This window comes from Pithys albifrons, chromosome 3 (genome assembly GCF_047495875.1).
Source record: "Pithys albifrons albifrons isolate INPA30051 chromosome 3, PitAlb_v1, whole genome shotgun sequence".
NCBI lineage: Eukaryota > Metazoa > Chordata > Aves > Passeriformes > Thamnophilidae > Pithys > Pithys albifrons.
Window position 1 is genome coordinate 4,938,849 of NC_092460.1, and position 23,246 is coordinate 4,962,094.

The following is a 23,246-nucleotide window of genomic DNA, read 5'->3' on the forward strand; positions in this document are numbered from 1 at the left end:
TGTGTTTGGATTAGGAAAAAAAATGCCTCCCTATATGTGCACACTCTGGATTAAATAGATTTTCAAACCTTTGGTATGTAAGCGTGCTCAAATGCTCAAACCTTTACTATAAGGGTTTTTAGAACTGCAATATATAACATAATTGCTTTTGATTAAGTATTACAATACGATGTGATTATTAGGAAATTCATTTCACACAACAGTGAAAATGAGCCTGTTTAAAGATGGCAAGTCAATTATCACAAGCTACAGTAATCTCTGATCCCTAGAATTAATCTGAGCTCTAAATAATTACTGAGCTTTAATCAGCTAGTGAAATGTTTTGCATTTCTCTTTGATTCTGCTTTATGAATGACTAATAAATTAATATTTCTGTAAGGAAACAGAAATAAAAACTCAAAACAATTAGATAATTCCATTTTGAATTTTGCCATTGAACTGTTAAATACAGCCATTAATCTTAGTTCATATTGTGAAAACCCTCCTTTGGATTCTTCTGCCGCAAATCTCTTCTTTTTCATTCTTTCTTCCTTTCTTTCCTTTTTGTATCTGGTGAAGTAAAACTGTGAGTGTATTTTGTACTGCCGTGCTCGTAACTGATCTTGCAATCGCTTTACTTCACAAGGCCATCCTGGAATCTCCCGAAAAACAGCTAACACTAAACGAAATCTACAACTGGTTCACGCGAATGTTCGCTTACTTCCGACGCAACGCCGCGACGTGGAAGGTAAGCCCGAACCCGCCTCTGCCTCCTGCCTTTGCTGCCTGCCATGTACAGAATAGACATTGCTTATGACATAACAAATTGTACTGACGTGTGGACATGAAAATTTAGATCGGCAGTTTTGACACTCGCTGGGTGCCTTATCTGCAGGAACAATTTGATATTTGGCAGAAAAATTCTTCTGCCTTTGAAAACCACTAATTGAATCCCCATTATTGGCTTTTATGTTCTGTGATTATGCCACGAGTTCCTCTGTGTGGTTGCTACGAGCAGGGAAACTCAAGCCCTTCAGCTGGAACGTATTAGGAAAAGGATAAAAAAAAAGAGGTGAAGTTCTTATGTCAGTGGAAGATATACTGTTTGTCTTTTTAGTTATGTAGGTTGTAATCACAACAACCACTTTTTTTTTCCCTAGGACCTATTTATTGCTGGATTTCTTTGCTCAATCAATTGACTCTTAACTTCATATACAGCTCGGTTACAAATTTCCTCTCTGTTTTTTTAATCACACAGCAGAAGCTTATTGAATTTAATATACAAGAAGCAAACTCCACAATTAGAAATATCTTTAATAGAAATAAACTTGGGGTTTGACACTTCTATTTCTTTCCATCACTACCACAGATATTGTTAAAGGTTTGACGAGTTAATTTTATTTTATATTTTGGAGGGCCCACTCCTTCCCTTAAATATAGCACTTTAACATCCGCATTGGCTTCTGAATCCAGTGCAATTACAAATGAATGAATCAAATAACAGGATCTTATGTCACTGTAACACTTACACCATGGTACTTGGAGCCTCCCTTAATCTAAGACAGCTCTCTTGCTCTCAACTTCAAATGACCAGCTAGGATGGATAGGTCCCATACATGCTGTTCCATCAGCTCTTTCTATTTTCCCTGTCCTAGTCTACATTTAGGATTAATTCCCTCAGAGGATGGAGCTAAAAATGGTCCTTGGAAGTTAGCATGGTTTTTAGTGGCGTGGTTTGCTTTTAATTCAGATCCCAGCTCAATTTTGTACATTTTTAACCATGGTCTAGAAGCTCTCAAGTTCAGGAAAAGTTTCTGTGATTGCTGCTTTGATTCTTCCCTGCAGTTGGAAAACATGAGCAGTGTTTCACTTTGCAGCTTCCTTACTATCCAGAAAGGAAATTAACTTTCCCTGATTTAAGATCCTTTTAGACCTGCTTGTCTTTTGCTGCTGGAGTGGTTCCAGTAGGACTTTTCAGCAGCTGCAGGTGTAGGTGCTAAAGTAAAAATCCTATTTAGTTCCAGCAACAAAGGGAAGTGGAGGGAGGAGTGGAAGAAGGCAGGAGGCAGCCCTGGCTGTGTCTCCTGTGAGGCTAGTTTTGGGAATTAGCTTTTTGCATCCCATAAAATTCAGTTCCAGAAGCCACATGCAGATAGAGAAAAGAGCAAAGGGGCTGAGCTGCAGATTCCTTAGGCTTGCAGAAGGGCAGGGTGTGTCCTGTGGGAGTCAGGTGCCATTTGGAGACCCCTCCTTGGACACCTTGACCTCCTCTCGGTGTCCAGGTCCTGCTTCACTTAACAGGGAAGAAAAGCTTCACCCTCAGATCCACCAGCACTAGCAAAATGGCAACTGCTTGGAGTAATGCAGGTTTTTCTGCTGGAGGACTACTCAGATTTCTGCCAGCCTTTAGGAACAGCAGGGATGAAAATGCAGCTCTGGATTGGCATGATGGGAAGCCCACGGGGCGCAGAACAAGCACAAGGGGCTAATTGCAGAATCAGAATAATTTGAATATATATGTGCTGATTTGCGCTCACCTTCAGCTAATGCTCAGGGAGCGTTTGGGTCGATGTTCCCCAAGTTTAGGGTCAGGGTTTGGTGTGGGAAAGCTTCCCTGAGCCCTATTTCAAAAACACAGAAGAGTGCAGGAATAAAGACCTTTAAAAAATGAACCTCTTTCCCAAAATGCAGTACAGCAAAGCCTGAGCAGTTATTAAAATAACAAACCCTTTCATTTACTACATTCAAGCATGTTCAGGGTAATTTTTCTGCAAAAGTGGCTTGCATACAAATATTTTTAACAAGGTAAATATATAATCTTACAATAATAGCTCCTAATTTTTCTGTTAAGCTGATTGCTGGGGGAGCACTGTGAACTGGTTCTGACAGGTCAGAGGCAATGTCTGGTTGCTTTTTTTTTGTAGTAATTTGCTGGCACTGAGTCACAGTCATGAGACACAGGCTGCAGGTGTGGCTCCGACACGTTGGGGTATTGTTCATTAAAACTGTTAGATAGCAAGTATCCAGAGGCAGGGAAAACACAACAATTTTTTTCTGGCATGAATTCCTTAAATAAGGGATCACATGGAAAATAGGAAGCGAGGGGCAACACTTCATGGCTGTCTTGTGAATACTCAACTTGTCTGTTTCAACGTATTCATGAAGAACCTGATCCCACAGCCTTAACATCAACTGCATATGGACTTCAAGAGAACAAAAACAGACTAGAGTATTTCTCCAACATTAAATTCATTTAAAGAACACAAATATTTCTGCTCAACCCAACATTTAGAGACTATTTACAAACTCCGAGGACTCCCTTTGCTGAACTTTGCCGTGTGCATTTGATCAACTGCTGTATGAACCACAAGATCAGCTTTCACTGGGGGAAATGGTGTTATTATTCTTAACATTTTGCTCTAGACTTGACAGTGTTCCCATTTTCACAGGAAACTGCCTGAGTTACCCAGATGTGGGCCAGCAGCCCTGTGTCGGGTTGCACTAGAGCAGCACCCACCAGCAGTTGCTGAGCTGGCTGATTTTAGCTTGTAAGGTGTGGGGCGTTTACATGTTTTTCCTCCACCTCAATATCAGAGATTTTGCCAAAAATGTCAACAGTAGTGAAATCTGGAAGAGGTGGGAGGGGAAAAAAATATCATTAAAAATTAAGAACAGAAGAAAGCAAGAGTAGAAGGAAGCAGCTCTGATGGACAGGTTGACTTTCTGCTAGATTTTCTGCCTTGCTGAGAGGAAAAGCATATTCAAGGTTTATTTTTCCACCAGTTCAGAAGCAGATTAGTGTGGAAAAGCCTAAGTGCCTGGATCAGGCACCTACAGCCAGAGGAGACACATTTGCACTCAAGCATCTGCTGAACAGAGGCAGTTCAAAGCCCAGGTCTTCCATCCGTACTGGGGGGGGGAGAGGAGGGACTGCACTTGCCATGGCAGGGAATTGGAGAAGGAGCAGAAGACTCTTTGACTTCCACTCCCAGCACACACACCACTGCCTCTTAATTTGCATGACAAATGCTCTGTGCATACCCTTTGTTTGCACAGTGATTTAGACATTCAAGATTAAAGCTGCCTTTCACCATCCAGTCCCCATGTTCATGAAAAAAAAAAAGATGATGATGATGTCGGAAGAAAAAAAATTTGTCGTCTCCTGGCTTCCTAGACCTAGGCCATGTGTTTGGCTGGCTTTGTGCCTGCCAACGAGTCAACCAGATTGACTGAATCAATGGTGCCAGTGAGAATGGAACTTGTTTGCCTGCAGATTTTCAGCAAATGGCTTCTTCTGTTTTCCTGGTTTCCCAAGCCCCTTTCAGCAGTGCTGGGGACAAGCTCCATGTACAAGTTCAATGAAACAATGGCTTTTTAAAGTCATAGAGTTTTTTAGGTAGGAAAACTCTTTTAAGATCATCATGTCCAGCCATTGTACTAGGGCATTTGCTCAGAAAACTCCTGAAGCAGGGAAGGAGTATGGCACTCCATTTGAGGAGTAATAAGGCTCAGCACTGTGTCAGAGGGAGCAGGAATGGAAAAGCCAACAGCCTGCAGTGACATAGAGAGGTGTGATGTTGTGTCCAGCCTCAGCATGTTGGAGAGGCCGACTGGGCTCATCCTTCCTGATTCAGGAGAGACATCATTGAGGCATTGGACGCCATGAGCATGGGGTCCCTCTGCGTGATGAGCTGTGGGGATATTATCACTTTGTTTCAAAGAGCCCTCCTCATGTTTTCACTTGGCAGAGGCTCAGATCAGTCACTAGAGTAGTCTGCCAGAAATAGGAGCCAACTTCCATATAAGAGCAAGCCATGGAGGCAGGAGTCGGTGCCGGCCGGCTGGTGGGGTGCTGCCGAGCCCCCAGTCCGTGCCATGGGTGTGGAGGGAGGTTCAGCACCTGATTCACATTAGCCCAGCTGTGGGAAACCGCAGCAACACCCGCTCCAGTGCCTCACTGCTAAATCCAGCTGTCTGTACTTACATGAAATCCTTTCTGTTCTTTCTAACTGCTTTCTTTTCCAGGGTGGGTGAAATTTCTCTTTGCAGAGCATATATATTTGTTTTGAAAAACGTCTAAGCAATGTTCCTCTTGTGTTCTGTATGAAATGTGCTGTATAATACAATGTGCATGCTTAAAATGATGGCTGTTCTCAGTCACTCTGGGGATAATTGATAAGAATAACGTGAATTTTTAATCTTGGGTTTAAGCTTTCGTATTTATTTTGTCTTTGCAAAATAAGATGTAAAGAGCTGGGGAAGGCAAGTGGGTGCGGGGAGGGGAAGGGGCTTAACATTGCAAAATGAGAACTGTCAAGCTGACTGTGCTGCTGTTCATGGACAATGATGAGCGTTTTCTCATAGAAGGTTTTTGAATGTTTTCTCTTTTATACTTGCTGCAGAATGCAGTGCGTCATAATCTTAGTCTTCACAAGTGTTTTGTGCGAGTAGAAAACGTTAAAGGGGCAGTATGGACAGTGGATGAACTAGAGTTCCAAAAACGAAGGCCACAAAAGATCAGTGGGTATGTCCACCATGTTTGAACTTCTTAGCCTAGCTCGGATCATGCTTACAGTTTAACGTAGAGGCTTTTGGCTGCTAGCTGGTGTTAGACCAACCACAGGTGGTTTCGCATTGTCTCAGTTAAGGGAAACCAAGACAAACATCTCATCACTACTGTTTGTATGCCCACCAGTACCCTGACCCTGCTTGCTTGGTGTTTGTTGCATCACATGCTAGTAGCTTTTAGGTGGCAATGCATATTAACCCTCACAAACCATTTGCTTATGCTTATTGCATTTTATTTTCTTTTTCCTTTTCCCTGTATTTGATGTCTGTTCTGTCCCCGATCCCGTGTCCCTTTGTTTCCACTTCATCTCCTTTGCTGCTGCTCTTGTCCCAGGGTGCCATTCGCACCAACCTCTCACTGCATAAGTGCTTTATCAGAGTAGAGGATGAGTTTGGGTCCTTTTGGACTGTTGATGATGAAGAGTTTAAACGTGGCCGTCATATTCAACGAGGCCGTCCTCGAAAATACTGCCCTGATGAAAACTTTGGCGAGCTTGTTGCACAGTAAGAGCTTTTACTTGCTTTAATTTTTTTTTCTGCTGTTGCTTTGCTTTGCATGATTTACCCATCTCATGTAGACTTGCATTTCACGAAATAGTGACATCACCTTTGCTGCTAAAGAAACTAAATTTTTGGTTGTTACATGTATTTCGTGTGTCCTACTCTGATAATCCAAATGCCTGTAGTAATAACTCTACTTTGACATGTTTGTTAAAGCATTTATTTATAGAGCAATGTAGACTAAGATAATTATCCGCGCTAGTGCAGATATGCTGCTGTAGACGTGTCAGGAAGACAGATATATGCCAGGAAAGGCTTCAGATAAGTTTTAATTCTGATATTTTCCTTTGCTTTCAATTGTATGCTTTGTTTTGCAACTCTTAAATCAGAAGAGTAAGGTACTTACAAGACAAAAATGCTGAATTCACTTTAAAGAGTTTGAAAATGCAGTGAGACTGGTTGTAAAGATGACAATCAACGAGCCATCCTGTGCCTACAACAACTCTGCACCAATATTCCTGGGGTTCCCAAAGCAATTTTCTTTGACCTTTACTTGAAGGCCATCTCTCCAGAACAACTGATCCTTGCTGGTCCCTCTACAAGGGGCTCAGTTAAGACTCTGCTCACCGTGATTTACTCCCACATGAGAAAAATTAAAATAAAAATATGCCCCATGAGTGGTAAAACTTTAGGGACATTTTTTGCATTTGGACTTGTAGTTTTTATTTTATGTTTCTTTTAATTTTTTTTCCCCTCTGGTGGAACCAGTGGTATTCAGATGCCTCCTAAAGATAGAACAGATATGCTTGGCATTCATATTCCTCAAATCTGGCCCCTTACATAAAGTTGACTAACATAAGGGTCCCAAATAGCACACCAGAATATTTTTTACTAAAAGGGCCTTTAGGGCAGTGTGGTGGTTTAGGTGGGCCTCCTGCCCTTGTGCCTCTGTGCCCACGGACTCTTTGGGGCGATGGTGTGGGCAGCCTCTTTCTGTGGTCACTCTTTACCTGGCAGGAAGTCACCTGGCTCAAGTCCTCGCTCCCCAAGGTTCCCCCTCTCTGTTGGGAGAGACTCCACTGCCAGCAACTTCGAGAGTAATTTGGATGAAGTAGTTTTTAAATGTCCCGTGATGCTCTTGATGTTACCTCCTCACGATGGACCTTTGCATGGTAACTGGCTCCCAGACATGATGAAAATGGGAGGATTTCTCCTGAACACAGCTAAAATGAGCAGAGATGCCAAGATGTGCTACTAACGCAGAGTAGTAGAACACATGGCAAGGTAACGTTGAGAGATAATGATATTCCTTATTTAGTAAAGGCAAATATGATAACCATAGCCGAAAACTCAGATATTTTCTTTAAATTAAAAAAAAAAAAGAACTCGTGGAAAACCAGTCTCAGGTCTAGTTTTCTGGTGTGGGAGGAAGCATTACATGCTTGAAACGCTCGCACAGAAGTTGGTTGCATTTAACTCTCCTTTTTATGTTTTTCTTATGCAGTAACCCTTCTCTTATTAAAAACATACAGACCAGCCACACCTACTGCACACCTCTCAATGCTGCTTTACAGGTAAGATTAATGACTGTAGCAAATATGCAACAGAGGCGTGTGTCTTCCCCACTCATTTCAAAATATATTAGCCTTGCTCTAATTAGATATTAAATTTTAATTCCGTTAAACTTTTTTCTTAAGTGCATAAAGCATCACAGTCCCTGGAGGCAAACACATATCAGGCTGCTTCAGCATTAGCTAGATGCTTAGCATTTTGAATATTGTGGCAAAAAAATTAAAAGTTCACTTATTAATATTTATCAGCAGTATCATAATTTCCATCCTCTTATTTCAGAATTTCACTTGAGGCAAAAATACCACAAGTGTAATTACTCTAGCACAGCTATTAATGTGCTGAATGATAGGATACTGCGGCACGTGACCTTCTATTGTTCATGGCTTTAAAGAGAAAGCAGATCATTTTCCCCCCTTTTCTTTTAAGGGCTATTTTTGCATATCTTCCTATTGTTGGTAAAAAATAAATGGCACAATTCCTATAGAAAAAAAAAAAAGATAATTTTTATTGGTTTAAGCTGTAATTGTAAGACAAAAATTCTGTTTTTTCACAATGCAGAAATACACAAAGTGTTGGTGCACAATTAATGACTTGCAGTCTAACAATGTGCATGTGTCCAGTCCTTTTTTCACGTGCCCTTTTTACGCTCTCAACAAATTCCTGAGTTTCTCTCAAAAACTCCAAGTAGAGTCAGTATTTGCTGTATAAACCAAAGATACAAATGCATTGCCATGCCCTGGATTTGCAGTGGGGTCTGTGTGTTTATGTTTTGTGGGTTCAAACCTATGTTTTGTAGTGTGAATTAATCCAGGAGGCAACACTGCATGTAGTTACACCCCAGTTGGTTGCTCGGGGTCACTTCTCAAGAGGTTCACTGATGGCCCATGGGTATTTGCTTGGGAAATCATGTTTGGTGGAAGGTTTAGCAGCAGACTTCTGTTTTCAGAAACAAGAAACAGATTATTAGGAGAAAAAAGATGTTCTGCCTTTCTTCTAATTTTTTGAGTTTACACAGTAACTCATGGAAAGCCAAGGAAGGCATGTTTAAATGAAGCAACTGTAAATACCATTCATTAGTAACTTATTTTCCCTTGAGTCTTGTGAAGTGTGATTTTTAAAGACTGCTTTGTCTTCTGAATAGTATTAAGATTACAAGCACATTTTACATTCATGAGGCTGAAAGGCAAAAATGAAATGATCCTGCATTTCTTCACATTGTTAACTATGTGACTAATTTCAATTAATATGCTTATCATATGGAACTGTTCGTGTTTTATTTCTGAAACACGTGTCGTCGTCGTCATCTCCATCCATTCTTGTCTTTCGTGATAACCTCCAAACTATTTCCATTCCCTGCTTTTTCTGGAAGACCCACATCCTCATTGTCCCACCCCCCCATATAATTGTGGGCACTGAGCTGATGGAGAGAGGAGCCTGGGCCAGATGTGTTACCACTGTGGCCCCTCTAAGAAATGGGGGTGAACAATAATAATTTCACTGAGGCAGGTCCTTCTTTAGACTGAAAATACACCAGCAGTTTCCTCACTTCTCTCCCCACCACTGGATTTTATAAGTGAAATCCCAGCGGATGCTCCGGTGCTGCAGGGGGTCTGGATGAAGGTGTGCAGGTGGTGACTGCATGTGGGCAGTTTGGACCTCACTTGGGCAACAGATCCCTGTAGGACACAAGGCAAATTCACCTGCCAGTGCCTACATTCAGTCTAATTAATAATTAATGAGCGGTGTTCGCCCGGCTGTTGTGGGAATCTGGGAAGAGCTGCTGCCTGCACATCCCCATGAGAACCGCAGCTCTCTCACTGCTGGAAAGGGAATGTGCAGGGGACTGTGTGCTGCCAGGATGGCAGACTGTGGTTAACTTTTCCTGTGAGGTGGCAGAGGCACCCCTCTACTTCACCCAGACCCCTCTGACATCTCCTCTATTTGTTTTCCCTCATGGCCAGGGAGAAGAAGCAGCTCTCTCCCCACTCTCTCTGTGGAAGGTATGGGGAACTCCAGCTCTCTTTTTTTCCCAGCAGGTCAACAGAGGCTCCCAAAACACCCCCCTCCCCTATTACTATCTTGATAGCAAATATTCCTTGTGTCCCACCTCTCCCCCAGTAAATTGCTTTACTGCAATTACAAGTTATCACTGTGGGTGAAGAACTTGAGTCATTATTTTGCCAAGTGCAGGAAATGTGAACCATTCCTTGCGTCCCCTAATCACAATGAGTTTGCCGGTTGTTGAATCAAGAAGATAAAAATAATCCTCCCCATTAGAATAGCTTTTGTAATCACATGTGACACATAGGACTGTGCACATGGAGAGGTCAATGTAAGGAAGAATAAAAGGGGCTGTGCTCTTGAAGATGTTGCAGTGAGGGCTGGTCCTGCCCTCCCTTCCCATCCTGTGTCCCTCCACCCTGTCCCTGGCTGTGCTTGCCTGGGAAGAACTGCCGACTTGGCAACAAGCAAGGAGTTTTGTCCCACGAATTAGAAGCAGGCAAGATCATTTGGTGGGGAGTATATTTGCATGTATTCCCCTCCCACAGGCTGGGTTAGCATCATGCAGACCCAGCCTAATGGATTTTTTTTGCTCGGCCACTGCAGCCAGCTGACCTTCCCTAGGAGCAGGTCGCGCACTGCCGAGCCAGCGTCTGTGGCTCTCTGGCGCAGACACGGCTCAGAGAACCATGGATGATGTCAGCCAGAATGGGCTGGGATGGGTGAAACGGTTAAATGTCCTTCCAATCCCTGGACTCTACAGCCTCAGGAAAACCATGCCTTCCATTCCAGTGCTTCCCATCCCCACCAAACACTGGGCTCCTCTGGGGTTTGGGGTTTCTGCACTCCCACTGCTGCTGCGCCGGACATGGGACTGTGCTGTCAACATGAGCTAATGCTGACACACAGTAAATATTAGCAGGCAGAACGGTGGGAATCAGAAGGAAAATATTTAACAGTTCATTCTCTTCCTACAAAGATTTCCATTTAGAAACTTAACTCTAGTGTGCCTCTGCATGGTGTTTCTCTATAACAAGGGAAGATGGAAATAAAATTGTCAGATCTGTAATAGCTAAGGTAAGAGCTGAGTTGCTGAGGTTTTAAAAATTTCACATGGACTGGTTCAGCTCTCAGGTAGAGCAGTGCAACTCAGACTGATCCAGTTAGTGCTAACCACAGTCTTGTACATGTATCCCAAGGAAAACCAAACTCGGTGATGCTGCGCTCCTGCTTGGTGCCCACATTCTCTAGGTGGGAAGGAGTTACCAGCTGAGCCATTTCTAATTTTTTTCCCTGTTTCATTAAAAACAAAGCCCAAGCCTAAGCCACAATAAATACCCCAAAGCCCCAAACATAATTTTGCAAAGTGAAAATAAGGAAAGGATGTTTTATTTTTTCCAGGGGGTATAATTCCAAATAGGGAATGGAAAGCTCCATCCTCTCACAAGCCAATAGAGCTATGAATGCTTAAACCCAGATGTAAATGATGTTAAATTTCCCTTGGTGGAATCAGGGCAATACCTATCAGAAAGCACAATATTTAAAAAAAACCTGTAATTGCAAATAATGTAAATGTGAAGAATGTTTTCAAACAAGTGAGCATGTTGTGCAATGTATAAAAACGTTAGTCATAGCTCTTCATGGATTTGTTTGTGTCCTTGGCAGGCTTCAATGGCTGAGAACAGTATACCTCTATACACTACTGCTTCCATGGGAAATCCCACTCTGGGCAATTTAGCCAACGCAATGAGGGAAGAGCTCAATGGTGCAATGGAGCATACGAACAGTAACGGGAGTGACAGCAGTCCAGGACGTTCCCCTATGCAAGCAATGTAAGTACGGCAGAGACACGTGCCTGCTCTAGGTGGTGTCTGACCAGCTGCTCAGGTATTGACTCTGGAGCCCTTCATTGTTCTTTCACGAGGTTCATGGATGTAGCTGCAAGATCACACATCTCCATCCAAGGACACGATTGGCGTGATTAGAACATGAAAGAGCCATTTACCAGTTCCCACATAAAACCGATCAGCTCAACCCAGCCCAGCAAGCACATACCCACACACACACGGCTATAAAATTGTTCACTTGTTTACAGTTCTCTTCTTTAAACCTTGCAAAACCTCACAGGCAACTCTGTTTCTTGGAGAAAAAATGTGATTTCTCTACCCTTGAGTCCACGAGATGAGCACAGCCATTGGGGCAGAGCTGGGAAATGGGTTTGTTTGGTGGGTCCAAAAACAATCACTCAACGCACAGTGGTCTTGCTAAGCATTAATGTGAAGGTCTGTGTGATTTATAGATTGCTCTTAAAATATCAAAAGGAGAATTAATAGGGGCATTACAGCAACAGACGGCGGTGTAATGAGTACGTCTATAACGACATGAAGTGACGGGGACTCGCTGTCCCTGCTCAGCGTGAGCAGCACCCGGGCAGCGAGCTGGTGCAGGAAAGGGTAAGGCAGGAAGGGTGTGATGCCCCAATGGGTGTGTGCAGTATTTATGGGGTGACAGAGTGAGTTTGCAAAGCTGTAAACTCCCCCCTCCCCTCAACTTACACCCCAGGTAATTGGCAGCTGGTGAGGAAGCCGAGTTTATAAGTCCTGTCGTTCTCCCAAAACTCAACTGAGCTGTTGGGTACCTGTGAGTGACCGTGCTGCCTGTCTTCCCTCTGCTCCTTAAAACAGGCTGTAAAATTACTGGCTGCCTTGCCATGGCTCATATTACACATTAAAAAGAGAACTAATTTGTAGTCTTGTACTTCAAAGTAATTTGAATAAGGGATTTACAAAAGTAAGTCTAAATCAAAAAGTAGAAAAAACATTAACCTAATACCACGATAGTAATTAGTTGTGAAACTAATTAGCATTTAGTGGCAAAAAAGTTTCCCACCTGCATAATGTGTTGTCAGAGGGGAGGGGGCACGAAGGAATCTGAGGCTCTGGATACTTTGATATTGCAGCATTTTAAATCAGTGCACAAAGTGCTTTGAAAAAAAAATCTTTAAAGATGGCAACATTCATTTTTAATTAATAATTAATTTAAACATTGTCTTTTACCATTTACTTCAAAACATTCAAATAATGTTTTTCCAGTGATTGTTTGTGCAGTATTAATTATCTCTCCCAAAGTAACGTTGCATGACACACTTTCCGTCTCTCACAGACGGATTCATCTCGAGGCAGTTTTAGTCACAATTCGTTATCCTCTACCCGTGACCACGCAGGGCCGGCGTGAAGGAGGAGTGGAGGGACATGGCTTCTCTCCAGAAACAAGACTTCTCCCAAGGGTTTCTCCTGGCCTAACAGACAGGGAGGAACGTTTATGATGTTGCGTTAATTCAAGTAATTATTTTTTTGCAAGTTCAAGGCTAGTGCAGTTCATGCACTTCTTATTTCACCTAAGGTTTTCTTGTCTTTGAAGACACTGCAAGGAGGGAAAAATAACCGAGTTGAAATAGGCTAGGACATCTTCCAGAACTGTGCATAGCTCTGGCCTTTGTTGCACTTAATAATCATCTCTTAGCACATTGATACCAAGGTGAGGGGCACAGAACAAATACTGGAGAGAGAGGAGGTTGGGGGGAGTGATGCCTCATTTTCATTATTCACCAGAAAATCCAATTTTCTGTTGTAATATGGAAATGATTGTTTCCTGAGTGTTTTCATTTTCTCAGAATTGATAATATATGTGTTCTCTGCTGAACATTTCTTTTTGCTTAAGTAAAATGTGGCCGGGTGATGTTCCAATACCAGCCTCGGAGCTTCCCCATTGTAATGGTGTTTCTAAGTAGTTTGAAGGGATCTAAAGCTAGAGCACCATTCACACGTCATGGGGTTTACCCTGTTCACTAAACAAAATCGCGAGTTAACAGCAGATTTCCAGGCACTATGAAACCTTTAATTTTTTATGCTCCTGCTTTGTTAACGACATTTTCTTTTTTTTCTCAGAACAGATTTCCTTGTCATAATACAAATTATTTTTAAACAATTTCAGTATATTAGAAGGAATCAAGATTTAAACTTTATTGTAAGGTTTAAAGGACCTTGTTAACATGACAGCTAAGAAGTCTTAACACTTTAGCTGAAGTCTTATTACTGCTCATTCGTTTCCTTTTTATGACACATTGAACCGCAGCTAGGATGGGGGGTTTTTCCCTTCTCTCTCCCTCCTTTTGAAACACTAGAAAGTAGTCGCATAATTACAGCTTGGGGACATAACACTTTCATCCTGATATGCTCCAAAGGTAGCCACAAAGCAAACTACTCCATGCTGTGTGCACCACCAGAACTCAGTGGCTTTAAACAACAGTCAGCTTTATTAAAAACTCCTCTGTTCCCAGAGTGGACAAACAAAAGAATTACTCAGATGTGAAAAGAAGGGGAATCTGTGTTCAGCAAGGTTATTTATTGTTAACCCCTTCTGGAGTCTCAGGCATCTACTTAAAAGGAATGTACTGAATTTCTGCTGCTATAAAAACAGAAATGGGAAACCCTTTGTTTTCTTTTCCTTCTCCCCCCCCCCCCACCTTTTTTTTTCCTCTTGCCTAACCCAGCATTTACCTTTTCTGTAATTCATCAGACTGAATTCTTTAGTCTCTAAAGGAAGTTTTCCTTCCCCAATTTGGGAGTTTGGTGAGCTGGTAAATAGAGATTCAGACTTACTTGAGAGGATACAAAAGTCTCCCTTTGCCTTTGAGATTATTTAGGCTCATTTATTTCAGTTGCTCAGAAGAAATGTCTGAGCAAAATCATGGATTTGTGAAGGTTTCCTCCTCGCATGCGATTTTGTGGTTACAGCTGACAGAGTACACAAGGAGTTGAATTTTTCGGTGTTGTTTTTCTTGCAGCTCTCTCCCTGGGGGTGCATTACCCAGATAACCTCCTCATTTGGGGGATGGAGGTTTTGCCAAGCTCGCTGTCTGATGCTGGTGCAACATCTGAGGTGCTGGAGGAGGCTGGGGTGGCTCTGCTCCTCATGGCTTTGTGGCCTTCTCCATCTTACCCAGGGTGGAGCAGCCCTTTTCATAACTTGGTGCTTGCTTTGCTTCTCACACCTCAAGTTTCGTTTTTTGACTTCTGGGAATCACACCAAACCCCAAAGAGAACCTCAGTTTAAACCACCTGGTTTCACCTGCTTTCATAACAAAACCAGAAGAGGGTCAGAGTTTGCCTTGGAAAGGTTTGGAGACCTTAGAATGAGCATTCATGGATTTTGGATGGTTGAGAATGCAGTGAGCGCCTTTCTAACCTGCTGGCACCTAAGGTGGTGGGGATGTGTTGGGACACTGGGCAACCTTTGGAGAAACTCCAGGCCACCTCCCCTGCATTGAATACGCACTGTCCTCTCCCCTTTGAAAATTTTGCATCTGTGTTTTCAAATATAATACTTTCAAAAAATAAGTAAGCCCGGCAGCAGCATCAAAATCAGAAAGCAAAAAAACAAGACTTTGACATTAAAACAGCAGTAAAAAAGATGACTGCTGTAAAGGACAAGTAGCACAGGCTTTATCGGGCTCTCTGTGCAGCTACTCTTTCCCTGTCTTTCTTCTGTTTTTCATTTCATGTTTTCTCCCAAGTGAGGGGCCCCACAGCCTATTCATAATGTAAGTTTTTCTGGTTGCAGATAGTCAGCATGGTTTCACGTTTGCTGGGACCATGAGGTGCAGGGAGGGACAGCACATGCACACCTGTGGCATGGCAATCTGCTTGCAAGATACATGCTTATGCCAGTTCTTAACCTCTGATACTTGCATTGTCTCCTCCCAGTCCTTTTTTTACCCTTCCTTTTTCACTAGTTAGGTCTAAACTGTGTGAGCAATGCCCTCTGGGTAATTTTTGCAAAAACTCTGTGACATGCAGAGGAACCTCTTTGCTCCCAGACATGTATTGATAGGACATATATTAATGAATTTGGAGAGAAAAGGAGTGTTCACAGGGATACAGCGTCACTTCTCCCCACCATTCCTTTGTTGGATGAGTCAGAAGGTGCAGTTAATACTTAAGTATTGATCCAGCTCTTTACAACTCAGGAAGCTGAAACATGCAGGGACTTGAAAAGCATTCATAGCTGACACTAGAAATGTCTGTAGTCAGCAAGTTAGATGCTTCCTAAACTGATCCAGGCTCAAACCAAAATAAATAAATGGGTACAAGGGTACAACTGGCTCACTCAAAGTAGGCAGAATTATCTGTGGTTTGTCCATGGATGCTGCGTACATTTTCCCTGTCCAGTGATTTATCCTTGCTGTCTAGCCATGTAGCAGAGTACAAACAGTGTTGTCCTTCTTATCCACACAAAACATAAAATACAATGCAGCTATTTTAAATCATTCATTTTAAAAAAAGAGCTGTGCAAGCACAGAAAAAGTTTTTTCATGAAAGGTTTGTGCTTCAGATTCTCTTTTCATGTTGCCTGTATGAAAGGGTTAAATCAGCCTGCAAAGAGAGCAAATGAGTCTTGGAGGTGGATATCAACTCAATGAGAGACAGAGTGGGACTTGAACTCATTAACACTTTATTTTAAGGGATTGCCTACAACATCAATTATTTAGGAAGCAAACAGGGTCTCCATCACTGTGTCATATTATTAATACTTGGTAATGTCAATAAAATCCTGCTTTCCTATAAAGTCCCACCAACAAGACACTATTGACTCACACAGCTATTTTACATTTCAAAAGCTGCCTAACAAAAAAAAAAAGAGTTTAAAAAAAGGTGTAATTTGTATTTGTATAGGATTTGTTGTAAATATGATTTACGAACAACATTTTTCAATTGTTACCATACCCATTTTGAATGACCAAGCCCGGTTCCCCTGCGGGTTATTCATGTGCTTTGCTGTAATGAGAAATTTGGCAGATCTCATCTCTTTAGTACATCCTTGTGCCCACCATGAGCTGAGGATCATGTTCTGCCTTGTTTACAGCTGACAGTGTTATTATTCTCGTTAGGACTGTGCTTTCTTATCATATTGTTGTGTTGAGCAAGCCTTTTCCTCTCTGTTTGTGTTTCCTGGCAGGGCTTTTCTTCCCTTATTGACAGTTTGTAAAAATATGCATTAATTTGGAGTTTAAAGCATGTATCATGGTGTCTCTTTGCTGTGTTTGCTTGAAGTTGATTAATGATAGAACCTCACTTGGGGTCGTCCTCTGGAGAGTTGTCTCACAGGTTCTGCATGTTAACGAGAGACGCTGCACACACAGCGAGCGATGATTAGCCCAGCCTGGCGGCTGCCAGGCCACTGCCTTCCCATCCGGATGCTTATTCTGCTTATTTATCCAAAGATCATATTAACTTAATGTGTCAGCTGAGAGCATTTTCCCTCAATCCCAAGACGGAAACCCTATCGAGGTGCTCCTCCCAGAGTGTTTTCCCGGGGAAGCTGAGTGTTGCCTGCCTGGCATGGCCTTCATAGAATCTTAGAGTCATTAAGCTTGGAAAGAGCTCTTAAGATCATGAAGTCCAGCCATTAACCCAGCACTGCCAAGCCCACCCCTAAACCATGTCCCTAAGTGCCACATCCACTTGTTTTCTTAACACTTCCATGGATAGTGACTGCACCACTGCCTTGAGCAGCCTTTCCTAGTGTTTGACCACTCTTTCAGTGAAGAAGTTTCTCATAATATCCAATCTAAACTTCCCCTTGTGCAACTTGAGGCTGTTTACTGTTGTTCATTCAGTTGTTGCCTGGGAGAAAGTGCTTTTGCTTGGCTTCCATGGCCACTACAGAAATGAAGAACTTCTCCTCGGTGACCTGAAGCTCTTAGACTGGTCCCACCAAGTCTGAACCCCCCAAACCACCTCACCTTTCTCCCCAGCCTGCCTGCACTGTCAACACCATTTTTAATGAGCAGTTTACTGATTGTGACCTTTTGTTTTCCCAGGCACCCCGTGCATGTCAAAGAAGAACCATTAGACCCAGATGAAAATGAAGGCCCTCTATCCTTAGTGACAACAGCCAACCACAGTCCAGATTTTGATCACGACAGAGATTATGAAGATGAACCTGTAAATGAGGACATAGAATGAGTATGTCTGACATCGTTACCCTGAGAATGAAGATTGGAAGAACACGTCAAACTTAGCTGTGAAATCTCTCCATTATTGTACAGTCTGGAGGATTCTCAGTCCACTTTGACAACTATGAAATATGTTAACTCTTAGTGCCATCAAGTATCCCATTTGGGAGTATTTTTGATTTTTCTACTTTTTGTTGAAAAAAGGAATTTGTACTCTGTGCATTGGATGGACTTGTTTGGTACTTGGGATTTTCCTCTCTTACAGTCAACATCAGTGTTGTAAATTTGCTAAACTGATTCACTTGCATTTAGCAGCCAGCTATGGACTGCAGGTCCTGCCAATTTTGGACACTTGAGGACATCAAACTGAGCATGTACACCTGAACTGCAGATCAAGTCTTTGCCCAGATTTTAAGGATTCCAATGGACAACATATTTGCACAGTACTGCATGTTGATTATCACTGCCTTTACTCCATTTTTTGTTTTGTTTTTTGGTTGGTTTCTTTTTTCTTTTTGCTTCCATTTGGGATGGGGAAGGCCTGTGTGTGCACGTGTGTGGGTATGTGTGTGTGTGTGTGAGCGTGTATATCGGGGAGGGGTTCAAAGAAAAAATTATCCCAAACTTTTTAATGTATTGCTTTTATTCCCCCGCCCCACTTCTCCTCTACCATTTTAAGTTCTGACCTCAGGCCTCATCTGGGCCCAGGGCCTCTTGGAGGCTTCAACGTTTTCTGTACTTTGTGATGAATGTTAATAGGTGTTTTTATTATACGAAGCTGAATGTCATTGAATTGTTTGTAGTTTTTTCTGTCATTCATTCCAGTTTCCTTCAGATGCCACCATGTTTTCTTTAGCTATGGAAAACATTCCATTTCGGTGTCTCCTTTTTTGTTGTTGTTGTTTTTTGAAAAGGTCCCAAATGCTGCACGATACATGTGGAAGGGTTGTCCAACGGAGAGAGAGAAATGAAGTACTGCAAGAATGAGAATGAATGACAGATGAACATAGAAACACTGTAGGAAGCAACACAGATTCATTCCACAAAGCAGTATTTTTAATATATTCTTGTTTGGGTTTTTTGATTTTTTTTTCCTTTTTTTTTGGCAGCAACGGTGAATATTAGCAAATGCCACAAAATTGAACAGCACAAAGAAATATATGCAGCACCAACAGAGTTCACTTTTAGTAGAGAATGAATAGTACAGTGGCAGGCTCTCGGTTGTTCAACACGAGTTCTTAATGGGTCAACAGATCTTTCTGGAATATCTGAGATTACCGAGATGGGCACCTATACAGTTATTATTACAATTATTTTTTTTTTAAATTTTTGCATTTGCATTTGCAAATAGTGGTTGGAAAGATGACTTCATTAAATTGTTATTGTACATGGTGATGTTTCACGGTTAAACATCAGTTCAGGATTGCTTGGTGGCATTAATCTGTTTGAATACAAATTAGATTTCAGATTGAACTTGTTACGGGAGTTAATAAGGACAGAGCCCCACTAATGCTAAAGTGTTAATTTTCAGCTGTGCAAATCCAGTACTGCAGTTAGGATTGTTATGCAATATTACACCAGCCAGTATGGAAACCTCGCCGTAGGAGACGGGAGAGCCAGGAGAGAATTCGCGCCGGGGCTTGTTAGGCAAAACTAGCAAAGCTCTGCAAAGCAAACACGACATACAAAATCTATTGCGATAGGTCAGCAAACCTCGGTCACCAAACACCTAAACATTTTCATTCTGCAACCACTTTCCGTCACTCATTTATTTATGTAGGACTGTAGCTTTTTTTTATTATTTCAAAAAGCCTTTCAGAGCTTAATTTATATTCTTCTTTGAACCTTTTTTTTTCCTAAAATTACCAAAGATATTACACAAAGGTAAATTATGTTCTCTGTTATATGCTTTATCTTATGAAGCCAAATATCCTCTTATTGTTGATCAAAGGAGGTTGAAGAATTTAGAGGGAAATGACAAGATGTGGGCTATTGCTAACCTGAGAGGGAAACTGCTCCTTTATTCTAGAAAATTTAGAAGGCCAAGTAGATGTCTGAACCAAAGTTGTTACTTTTTATTTGCAATTCTTTACAGTGACCAAAATGAAAGTCTGTAAAGAGGAATTGAGGAGAGCTTTTGAGGCTAAAACTAGGAATCAGTGTTACTGGTGGAGCTACAAGAAGGGAGCTGAAGAAAGCAGACACAGTTATTTCACGGAAAATTAGAGTATCAGATAAAGGAGACAGTTTAATAAAACACAAGAGAACAGAAAAGCTCCCACAGTTTAACTGGGCGACATAATAGTATTTCTAGAATTAAAAGAAAAAAATAATTTTTGGTCTTTGGTTCTACAGATTGTGTGCCACTTCTGTTCCGGGACTGTGCTGGGATGACTGCTTTAGTTTTGGTTGATCTTGGCACATTGCTCAGTTTTGTTTAGTTTTTGGTCAGCATTTTTCATGAGGAAATAACACTCCTGTCCACTCATAAGCTTTGGTACAAGAAATTTTATTGGCAGTTACTTTTATAAGACTCAACTCTGCTTTCTATTTCAAAAGACAAGGAAAAAAAAAAAAGAAAAAAAGGGCAGTCTGTGGTCATTTGGAAACATTTTTTTTCTTTTTTTTTTTGGTTTAAATTATATCCAGGCAGCTTCGTGACGTGCCGGCGGTAGCCAGACAGGGATCATGAGAATTGAGCCCTGTGCTTCTAAACTGAGTGGTTTGCTGGTTAGTTCGGTATTCAGAAGGGGGATAAAAATCTGGTAGATTAGTTCATTCTCAGCATGTGTAGCTAGACATGAGTAAAGATAACAGCATGAGAAACTGTTAGTACGCATACCTCAGTCCAAACTGTTAGGGAATGAGTAAATAAAAATTACATTTCACTCAGTTGCACTTAGTTGTATGTCTTGCATGCTTAGTCTAAAGACTGTAGCAAAAATAAAAAAAATTTAAAAAAGAGAAAAAGAAATAAAAAATTAGAGTTTAACATATCTGGCAGGTGTTGCAGCCTTGCAGAAGAACCAACTGAAAATCTCAGGCTTTACATCAAGCAAACTTCACTATGATTTTTACAATTCTGATTCTGTATCCCTTTGGATATACAGTTGCTTCTTTAGGGAGGGGTTTATTATGTTGTACATATATATCCCACTGTGTCTGTGTGAGCCTTTGTCTTTCGGGGGGAGGGTGGGGAGGGAGGAAAAGGTGGAAAGGTCCTTTTTTTTAGATATCATTCCTCAAAAGGAATAAATGCAGACCTGTTTGTCAAAACACCTTTTGCTTTTTGTGCAACTGCTTTATATTAACTATACTAAAAAAATAGCTTTGAAAAAAAAAACTACTGTATGTAATGGAATTGCAGAATACGCTGCACATGTATTTTATTTAGTTATCCTTGCTTTAAGAATATTGGATGACATTTGCTGACATGTGGGAGAAAATCCCTGACTTTTTTTTTCAGCTTTTAAATTGTAACATAGTTGACAGATTTTTTTTTTCTCCTGTTATCATTGATCGAAGCATTTTTGTACAGTTTTTGTGTTTAAGCTGGTTTTTTTGATACTTTCCCACCCCTTCTGTTATCTTACCACTGCCTTTTCTGGCTGTCTTAAACAAAGTTCATATATTTGAAAGGAAAAAAAAAATCGTTTAAAAAAAAATGTTTTTCTCCTGCTGCAGTAAATATTTTGCATGATGAATTCCAGGGTCACACTTTCAAAGTTTATCAGTGAAGTAGTGATTAATAATGGGGAGTGTCAAACTATTGAACTTTTTGTATAAAAAACAAAAAAAAAACTTTACAAGGTGCCAAGATGTAAAGACAATTTGTTACATGTTTTTTTTCTCAAAGAAAAGCGTACATTATGAAAGTAGTACCATGTATCAGGTAAATCGCTGTCAGGAATGAGAGTCAAAGCCTTCCTTGTCCACAAAAAAAAAAAAAAGTTTGTAAATGTAAAACCTGTTAGGTTTCTGCATTCAACTAGAAGTGAAATGAAAAAAAAAATTTAAAAATCAAGGCTTATGTAGAACAAGTGACCACAAAATATATGACCTTTTTTTGATTCTCACTCGCAAGAGTCCCGCTGCAGGTCCTGCACCTCCCCTCCCCTGGAGCTCAGCTTTGGGGAGAGACCAGGGCAGGGATGCTGGTTCTACAAATATTGCAGATCATTAGATATTTTATATATATACATACATAAATATATATATATAAAGTTTTTTAAAATAATTTTGAACTATTGTAGTTTTCAGATCACCAATAATCTCACGTTCATTATAGCATGGAAAAAAAGAGCCAAACGTGTTTAAACTCTTTTGAAATCCTTTGGTACCTTTGGTTAATGAACTCAGAGTGATTTTTTAGATGTTTCAGAAGTCATTTAGTATTCTAGTCTTGCGAGGTGAATTTGCAGTTCAGGACTGCATTTTAATGGGCCCAGAACAGGTAACCAAGTATCTTCTACCCATAAGCCTTGATGAAAATGGTACAGTCCAGACTGTTAGCATGGTGCTTCGTGTGTATGTGCTGCCAGTAACAAGATTTTTTTTTTGATAAGGCATAAAAGAAACTCATTCCTTACATCAACTGTAATTCCATCATTCCATGTCTGTTGATACAGACAATAAAAAATGTTGTGTAGTCAGTACTAATTACTGACATTATAGCATTCTCAAATGCAATAAAAATGCTGGTTGTTCACACTGGTAATGCGAGTTGCCATGTCCAAAGTTCTTGTTGTTACACCTCACCCATGTCCCAGCACCTTCATGGACAGTCTCATCGCTCTCTTTGGGTCTTCCCCGACCACATCCAATTACAAGAGATTTTAATGGTGGTTTCATGGCTGGTCTGAACAGGAGGTTTGGTTGAGGCTTAAACACTGGCATCAAGGAAAGCCCTCTCATTCGAAGGATTCATAAGCTTTTCCAAAAAGATTTTGCCCATTGGGGTTCCAGGGAATTGAGGGTATTTCTTTTCTCATTGGACTCTGCTTCAAATCATAAAGGAAGGGGTTTGGGGCCTCATCCTGCACCTCCTTCCCAGTCCAGTGACTTAGTGGGAATGACACTGCTTTGGTAGGAAGGGCTGGGGACACACGTTTAACCCCTGTAAAAATGGCTTTGCAGGATCAATCCCTTGGTCCACAAAACCATGAGAAGCAAAGTCCCACTGGCACTTGAGACAAACTTCAAAAGAAAAACTCACCTTCTTTTGAGTAAGCACACATTTATTTTCTTCAAGTTTTATAAAGAAAAATAAAATGTTTAATAACTAGCATTAGCAGCAAACTGAAATTTCAGAGGAGAGATTTTTCATGAATAATTCATTAAAATTTCACATCTGCAAGATTAGTCATCCAAATAAAATGCTAATGTCAAAAACATGCACCGTCTATAATATTCTCATCAAGAAATCTTTTTGCATATAATGATAAATGCTTAAATTAGTACAAATGATTTTATAAAAATATTCTATCATAAAATTATACCAGATAACTACTTTTTTTAGAGGGGGGATGGGGAGGGAGAATCTTTGCACACTCATTATAGTGTATCTCCAAATGGTATTGACTGGTAGATTTTAACAAAATACAGAAAA

General features: G+C 41.0%; 1 protein-coding gene across 20 annotated transcripts in view; it reads left to right on the forward strand.

The window, feature by feature from the left end:
• The window catches only part of FOXP1 (forkhead box P1), a 380,458-nt gene extending 358,103 nt beyond the window's left edge, over window positions 1-22,355 (forward strand). For 16 of the 20 annotated variants that reach the window (XM_071550249.1, XM_071550237.1, XM_071550236.1 and 13 more), the window contains 6 exons: window positions 626-727; window positions 5,382-5,503; window positions 7,553-7,622; window positions 9,582-9,620; window positions 11,287-11,453; window positions 17,504-22,355. In XM_071550249.1, the coding sequence (XP_071406350.1) occupies window positions 626-727; window positions 5,382-5,503; window positions 7,553-7,622; window positions 9,582-9,620; window positions 11,287-11,453; window positions 17,504-17,648 (645 nt within the window). In that variant the 3' untranslated portion in view covers window positions 17,649-22,355. The remainder of the gene's footprint in view (window positions 1-625; window positions 728-5,381; window positions 5,504-7,552; window positions 7,623-9,581; window positions 9,621-11,286; window positions 11,454-17,503) is intronic. The other 4 variants (XM_071550257.1, XM_071550252.1, XM_071550250.1 and 1 more) reach the window with 1 other exon arrangement.
• Window positions 22,356-23,246: the final 891 nt, after the last annotated feature.